The sequence below is a fragment of the Monoraphidium neglectum genome (assembly GCF_000611645.1).
Source record: "Monoraphidium neglectum strain SAG 48.87 unplaced genomic scaffold scaffold00643, whole genome shotgun sequence".
Lineage (NCBI taxonomy): Eukaryota > Viridiplantae > Chlorophyta > Chlorophyceae > Sphaeropleales > Selenastraceae > Monoraphidium > Monoraphidium neglectum.
The window spans coordinates 14,912-22,294 of NW_014012985.1; the positions used below are offsets into that span (position 1 = coordinate 14,912).

The 7,383-nt window shown below is 62.7% G+C and overlaps 3 protein-coding genes across 3 annotated transcripts in view; 2 read left to right on the forward strand and 1 right to left on the reverse strand.

Moving 5' to 3' along the window:
* Positions 1 to 2,385, reverse strand: part of MNEG_4582 (Serine/threonine protein phosphatase 2A) — a gene marked incomplete at both ends in the record, with an annotated part of 3,201 nt that extends 816 nt beyond the window's left edge. The window contains 5 exons of the mRNA XM_014046943.1: positions 238 to 408; positions 584 to 1,043; positions 1,297 to 1,568; positions 1,918 to 2,036; positions 2,271 to 2,385. Of these exons, the coding sequence (XP_013902397.1) occupies positions 238 to 408; positions 584 to 1,043; positions 1,297 to 1,568; positions 1,918 to 2,036; positions 2,271 to 2,385 (1,137 nt within the window). The remainder of the gene's footprint in view (positions 1 to 237; positions 409 to 583; positions 1,044 to 1,296; positions 1,569 to 1,917; positions 2,037 to 2,270) is intronic.
* A 528-nt stretch (positions 2,386 to 2,913) lies between these two features.
* MNEG_4583 (hypothetical protein) lies at positions 2,914 to 3,731 on the forward strand (the record flags this gene model as incomplete). Its single annotated transcript, XM_014046944.1, has 3 exons — positions 2,914 to 3,033; positions 3,297 to 3,365; positions 3,591 to 3,731. 3 exons carry the CDS (start codon positions 2,914 to 2,916, stop codon positions 3,729 to 3,731), a joined length of 330 nt encoding a protein of 109 aa, XP_013902398.1.
* Positions 3,732 to 4,414: 683 nt separating this feature from the next.
* On the forward strand, positions 4,415 to 4,616 carry MNEG_4584 (hypothetical protein; the record flags this gene model as incomplete). Its single annotated transcript, XM_014046945.1, has 1 exon — positions 4,415 to 4,616. A coding segment is annotated over one exon (202 nt), but the record flags the coding sequence as incomplete, so codon positions are not given.
* Between the last annotated feature and the right edge of the window lie 2,767 nt (positions 4,617 to 7,383).

Below are 7,383 nucleotides of genomic sequence, written 5' to 3' on the forward strand. Positions count from 1 at the left end.
GGGGGGGGGGGGGGGGGGGGGGCGGCCGAGGGTCAAAAGCGGGCAGGAGGCCGCGTGCGGCACGCAGGTGAGGGCGGGCCATCCCGCCGTCCCAGGCAGGGTGCCAGAGCATTCTGAAATCCGTACCCGTGCGCGACCGCCGTGAGGCGCGAGCAGGCGCCGCAGCTGGCCCAAACAGCCGCGCCCGTCCCCTCCGCCCGCGGCCCTGCGCCAAGGCGCCCTGCGTGCCGCGCTCACCCTCTGCCGCAGGTGCTCGTGCACGTTGAACGTTGCCACGGGCCGGTCCTCCTTAGCCAGGTCCCAGAGCTTGACAGTCATGTAGTCCCGTGACAGCAGGTAGCGGCCGTCGCGGCTGAAGCGGATGTCGCTGATTGACGCGATGATCTCGCTGAAAAAAGACTTGGTGACCTGGCGGGGGCGGCCGCGCCCGGGGGTGGCGGGTGTCGCAGCCGACGGGGAGCGGTCAGCTAGCAGGCTGAGCATGGGGGCGCGGCAGAATGGGGATGCGGCGACAGGGGCTGCGGCAGCGCAGGAGGCCGCTCGGTTCAAGCGGGCGGCGCGCCCCCTGCGGTCGCGCCCGTACCGTGTGCGCGTCCGCCTCCTCAAACGCCTTCGCGTGCCGGTCGCACAGCGCCGCCCCCCGCATGTCGGCCAGCCGGATGCACCCCTTGCTGCTGCTGTATGCAAACACGTTGCACTGCTGCGGGTGGAACTCGGCCGAGGTGATGACCTCCGTCAGGTCCTCCATGTTCTGCGGCTTGATGTCCACGATGTTGAAGGACTGATCTGTGACCTCCAGGTTCCAAAGGTTCACCCGCAGGTCGTCCGCGGACAGGAAGGTCTCCTGGTCGCTGTTGACGCTGATGGAATTGATGTGGTAGGTGTGCGCATTGGCGTACACGCGCTTGGTGCGCGAAGCCAGGACGAGCTCGCTGCTGGCGACGCTGGGCAGGCGCAGCGGGCCCGCCAGGCGCGCGAGGGCGCCCGCCGAGGAGCCGACCAGCCGCGGCGAGCCGTTGGCGCCGACAGGCATGAAGCCCCCGCTGCAGAGGGGGTAACGGGTGGGGGCTGGGCGTCATGGGCGGATGGCTGCTAAGGTTGCCGGTTTCGCAACGCCACCCGCGGCCAGCTACACCACACCGCAGCATCGGCCCGCGCGAGCTGCTGCAGGCGCATGTCTACTGCCTGCTCAGCAGCTGATGCATTGCCCTTCCTTCAGCACCGCAGCCGCTGCATGGCCGACCCTCAGCCAACCAACATCCATGTCTGTGCGGCCGCGCCGGCCCGCCCTCCCACCTGCTGCGGTCCACGTTGAAGCCCGTCACGCTCGCCACCCGCTTCTCATACACCTTCCAGAGCTTGATGGTCTTGTCGTTCGTCGAGATGATGTGCTTGGTGTTGCTGCTGCTGCGGACCCACCGGACCTTGTTGATCTTCTCCTCAATTTCCAGGCTCTTGAGGTAATCAAACTCGGGCTCGTGTGACTGGAACTCTGTCAAGTAGCGGTATTCAAACCCCGGCCCCCGTGGCAGTGGCGGCGGCGCCCGCTGGTCCATGCCCACGTACCGCTGCGGGGCGGGTGGTTTGGGTGGGGCGGCGGGCGCGGTCAGCACGCGTATGCCAGGGCAGCTGCGGGCTCGCCCTTGCTGGCAAGTGTCAACGTGGAGGGTGCTGCTGCTGCTGCTAGGGTAGGGGATTGTGTCAGGCATGCCACATGATTATTCTTGCTAGGCACGCCACAGCCATCCTACCGCACAGGTGACCCCAATCACTCCCATGCCACGGCGCAGCGGCGCACCGGGCCGCGGCCCCAGGTACGTGCCCTGCAGAGACAGCACCCTGCACGCGAGCTCAGCTCATATTTACGTGCCCTCCAATCCGCCAATGGGGCTCAATATGCCGCTGTCCCCCCCTCACCCTCCCCAAATGCACCTGCTGCATGGGGACCTTCTCAAACAGCACCACGCGCCCGCCCTTGTCGCCGGTTGCCAAGTACGACCCATCCGAGTCGAACTCCACCGCAGAGATAACATCCGCTAAGATCGAACGTCGGATCAGGAAAGCCGGGGGCGGGCACAGGTGGCAGGAGGGGTTGGGCCAGCGCGAGCCATGTCATGGCGGTGGGCCCCCCGTTGGGCCCGGTCCAAGGCTCCTCGAGCGTCTTATCGTTATATATGGATTCCATTATAACCTCGTGTGCGCTGAACTGCTGCCTGGAGGCCCCCGATCGACCCCAACACGGGCTTGGCGCCACACCGCCGCGGACTCACCCTCCTGCACCTCCTCCCCAGGCGTGCGCTCCCCGAAACATTGTAGAAACTGCCACTCAAAAGGCTCTCCACCAGACAGGCATCCAGGGCCCGCGGGACCCTTGTCTGCTGGCATGCTGCCTTTGTTGCTGCCGCTACACCATGGCACGCTGCCGCGGGCGCCCCTTTCTATTGCTATTACTTATCTACGCTCAACTGGCCAGACGAGGGCGATCGGAGGCCCCGGACGAGCGCCAACTGCAGTCAACAGTGCAAAATTGCTGGGCTGTGTGCCGTATGGGCGTGCGCTTGGTGTCAAAGTACGTGCACTTGATGCTTTGTGCAAGGGGTTTGCTCGATGGCTGCGCGAATGCACGTTTCAGAGTTGCAGCAGGCGCTCGACCGTCCCACTGTTTTCGCCGGTGACCCCATTGTGTTTGTTTCTGTCCCAGCCGTCAAGACACCCGGACGACCTGGAATGCTTGACGTGATATTTCATCACTCGCTGCTTCCAACCATACTTTCTTTGCGCAGACACACGGGGTGGGTGATCTGGTATCGATAGCCAAAGATCTGCTGGGCCACGCGCCAATAGAAAAGAACGTAGTAATTTGCAGGACCTGTAGCAGGTCCAGCTAGACCAGCTAGTGTAGGAGCCTAAGGGATGGGGGACACTCGCCCGACAGCCCCCATCCTCGATGGCGACCTCAAGGACCCCAAAATCTTCTACCATAACGCCGCTTACAAGACCAACCGCGTGGCCATCAACCTGGAGAAGATGAAGGTGTGCTGGCTGTGGCGCATGTGCGCACTCGCCCTTTGATGCTCTCTCATTGCGCATGCAGTGCTTTGCTGAGGCTCCCGTGCAAGTGTTGGCTCCGCAGCATGATGCGGAGAGGTCTGAACCTGCAGAAGGGTGGGCCTTTGAATGGCGCTGGCTGGGCGTCAGAGAGAGGCCAGTCCTGCTGCTGCGCCGTCAACCCTGCACGCCGCCTGGTTCCAGCAGCAGCCGTGCGGCCGCCCGCCCCGGCGCACCCCCCGCCCCAGGTGCTGAAGGAGCGGCTTGGGGACTGCGTGCGGGAAGAGGGCGTCAACTACATCGACAAATGCGAGCAGGTGAGACCAGCGCAGCTGCGCGCAGTGACGTGCATCCGCGCACAGCAAGCCATTGCGGGCCGCAAGGCATCCGCTTGGCAGCAGGGCAGTGCGGGTCTGCGCACCACGGGCCTAGTATGGGTGGCTTTGTCCTGCAGCACTGCGAAGCAAAGGTGATGCTCTGCCTCAAGCTCATCTCTGGCCTCATGCCCCTCCACTCCGCCCCTTCCCTCGCGTTTGCCCCAGCTGACGAGGCGCTACGAGGCGATCGTGCGCGTCTGCCAGTGGCAGTCGGGCAAGAACCAGCGCGCGCGCAACGTGGGCGGCATCCTGGACAGGGAGAAAGATATCAAGGCAGAGTTGCGGGCAGAGGGCGCGCTCGCATAAGGCCAGAGCCCTCACATGTGGGCGACTGTCTCCGGCCCAGCTGCGAACCCCAAGGCATGCCAAACGGTTGGGGCTGCACGTGCTCGCACGCGCCGTGGGGCTTGTCCTTTGTACTGTACATCCACCCGCTTTCTGGGCTTTTTAGACCCACTGGCTTGACAAGCGTTCAGAGTTGTGGTAACACACGCGTACCGGGCTAAGCCACAGTTTGCTTCTTGCTGTGTGTGCATTGGACAACAGGGTGGCAGCTCCGCCAAGCGACCGCGTCGTAGCAGGACTTTGTCATGACAGATCAGCACGGACAGCAGCGAGTTCCAGGGCGCCGTCTGCCCATCAGCAGCACGCAACGCACGCACATGTATATCGGAGTGCAAGGCAGGCAGAGAATGCACTCAAGTGTTTGCATGCAGGTTTGGCGCATCAGTGTGACCAGGAACGTATGGCAAGAGTCAGCACGCTTGACCCAGAACACTTGTCACTGCTGCAAAAGTCACTTGTCACTGCTGCGGACGAGGGCACATGCCATTCTGGCTGCTTTCGTCCTTTTCAACTGACGACATGTGCTTGTAATTAGCTCCTTTGCTATCACAAGCATCGACACGCGCTGCCCCGATCTCAGATTTGTACTGTATCTCGAGCTCGTCTTTTCGACTGTAGTGCACCCGTTAGCTTTATTGGGGGGGATGACTGTTGGCTGCAGCCCGAGTGGCGCTCACAAGCTCGCAGGTGGCTATGCGCGCAGCGGACATTCAAATGATGCAGGCGCCCCTATCCCGACTGCGGCCAAGCAGCAGCAGCAGCAGCAGCAGCAGCAGCAGCAGCGCGGCGCTAGCAGCGTTGAGGTGTACGGATTTGTTGGCTGGATCACGTCAGGCGTGGCGTTTGGTGAGAGCAGTGGCTCTGGTGCCGCTCGCATTTATGCCCCATCCTGTTGCTGGCTATCAGCGCTTTGAATCGCTGCTACGTGGTATGCCTAAGCCTCTCGCGGCACCGCAGCGTTGTACGTGCTCTGGGCGGCACTGCCAGAGCAACAGCTCAGCCGCTTGGGAGTCACCTACTACCCCTCAAAGTGGGTCGCCCCCTTGCCTGCAGCGCGTGCACAGACGCACGCTCTTGCCGCGCATGCCGCATTCGAACCGAGGGCATCATGCCTCAATGCGCTTTCACGGCGCTGCCGCCACCGCGGGCGCCATACGCCCGCGCAGGCACTGGGCGCTCGCGGTCCCTCTGTGGCTGCTGCTAGCCGTGGTGTACACGTACTGGGTCTACGAGGGGTGCGCCGCCGGCTGTGCGGCCTGCGACGCGCATACGCGTGTTGTGGTGTTACCTGCAGACAGCACGTGGCTGGTGGTTATAACAGGCTGGACATGCGCAACCTCAGCCTGCCAGGGACCAGCCACAGCCGTCAACCATCGCAAACCGCTCTCAGGCTCAACGCGCTGGTCGTGCCGCCGCTGAGCTCGCTCACCAACATCCAAGGTGCGCCGCATCCCCGATGCCGGCTGTTTGCCAAGCAGCCGCGTGCTGCACACACACAGCCATGCCGTTTTGCGACAAAGCAGCTTCGATTGGCGTCCCGCCTACAGCCCCTCGTCAACCAAACCAGCCACCAAACCTCTGGACACCTCGTAGACATCATTCTTGTCGTAGCTGTCCCTTGTTGTGCAGCGCGCAGGCACCCTCGCACCCTTGCTTTGCAACACTGTCAACCCCACGCATTCCAGACCCCAAGTCTAGGTGGGCCCAGGAGCTGGGCCTTTGCAGCTCCATGGGCGGCACCGACCGGTCAATACCCCCGCTGATGCACCTGCCGCCGCCGGTGGTCAGCCGTGTGCTGTACGGCGGGGAGGGCGTGAGAGGTGGGCTTGTGCGGGGCGCTCCAGGCGACAGCTCTTGGGCATGTGGGGTGCGGCGCGGACTGCACGAGTCAATGGATGCAGCGGTAACTATTGTCACATATGCTGCAACCTCTGCCATACCCCTTCACCGCAATTATGCTTTCATGTGGTCCATATGCAGAGGCGGAGGCTGCGGAGGCCGCGATCGCTGACGCAGCACCATCAGTGAGAGGTGCCGGCATCCTCGAAGGTCACAGCCCAGGTGCTGCGAGCGGTGGTATGAAATTGTTGCAGCGGCGGCAACAACGTGCTGTTGTATGATGTGGTGACATGCACACCAACTTATGCTGCACTTGGTTTGCCCAGATTTGGGCACGGTTCTGAGTAAGCAGGTGCCTTGAACCGCCCCAAAACCTCAACGTCCCTCGGCCATCCGGCAGCCAATGCAAACATCAAGTGCCCCCATCGCATCTAGACCTGTGATATTGCATCAAGATCTTTGTACAACCCATTGTACATCAAGCCCTTTGCACAGTGCTCGACCGAGGAAATGCTGGTGGCCACCAGCATGGGTCGCTTTGCATGGGGCAACTGCATGGATGACGCAACACATTGCCTGGCATGAGTCACAAGAGCATGAAGCATACCCTGAAGCTGAGGATGGTTTGTCCTCGGGCTAGTGTCTGTTTCATGTACAGTACACACGCTATCGGACTGAGAAAGCAAGATCAACTGCGTCCCTCGGCGTTGCAACTTGATCATACGGCACAATCATATCCGCCGCAAGTAATCTGATTTCCGCCGAACAACTATGAAGCTTTTTATGATTAGCGTCGTTGTGTTGGCACTCTCCGCGAGCTCGCTCGCCACGAGGTTCAGCGTGGCACAGCTCAAGGCCCCAAAGAGCTCAGGGTTGAGGCGTTTGCATCAAAATGGGTCACACAGGACGCAGGGGCCACTACTGCGCGAGCCGCCTCAGGTTGGCCCCGACATGCCGTCAGTTGTTGGGTTGCTTGCAGCTGCATCGACGCAAGCCGCAGGGCCTCTAGGCGATCCCCAGCATCATGCACCACCACTTCGCTTTCTGCATACTCTCCTGCAGGTGACACTTGCCGACATAGCCATCACCGTGGGCGGCCAGCGCGCTCGCATACAGGTGCCGCTGCCGCAGCCTCCCCCAGACAAGGGGCCGCCGCCGCCACCGCCAGCGCCGCAGTCTGCTTCATCCAGCAATGGCTCGGAGCCTGAGGATGGCGATGGGGGGCCCCCTGCTGCAACAGACACCAGCAACCCCGAACCATCCAAGGTCTGTGTCAATCTTTGCCCGTTGATGTGGGCCTGGGGATGCTTGGGTTGACTCATCAGCAGCCAGCTTGCAGACTTGGAAGCTTCCTGAGTCCGGCAGCATCAGCCTGCCGTCACGCACACCGCGCTGGAACACATGTCGATGAATGTCACGCCACGCCGCAATTTGGGATGCCACGGGTGTTGAGCTCTGCTGGGACCAAACCGCCACCTATTATGTGATGCCCAAACAGGTTGACGTCCGGATTTCCGATCTGTTCCCAGACGGCGGCACCGGCAGCAACGGCGACGCCGGCAACGGCGGCCGCAAGATGCAGCTGTTCACGCCGCGCTTACCGCAGGAGCGGGTCGGCCGCGCCCCTAGCAGCCACGGCAGGCAGCCGCAGCTGTGGCGCTGCCACCCCAACGGCGGTCGTCTTGACGACGAGGCGCCACCAACCGCTATGAGCAGCTTGCTCTGGCCCCAGCGGTGTTGGCGCCTGCTGCAGCGCGCGCGGCAGGTGTTGAGC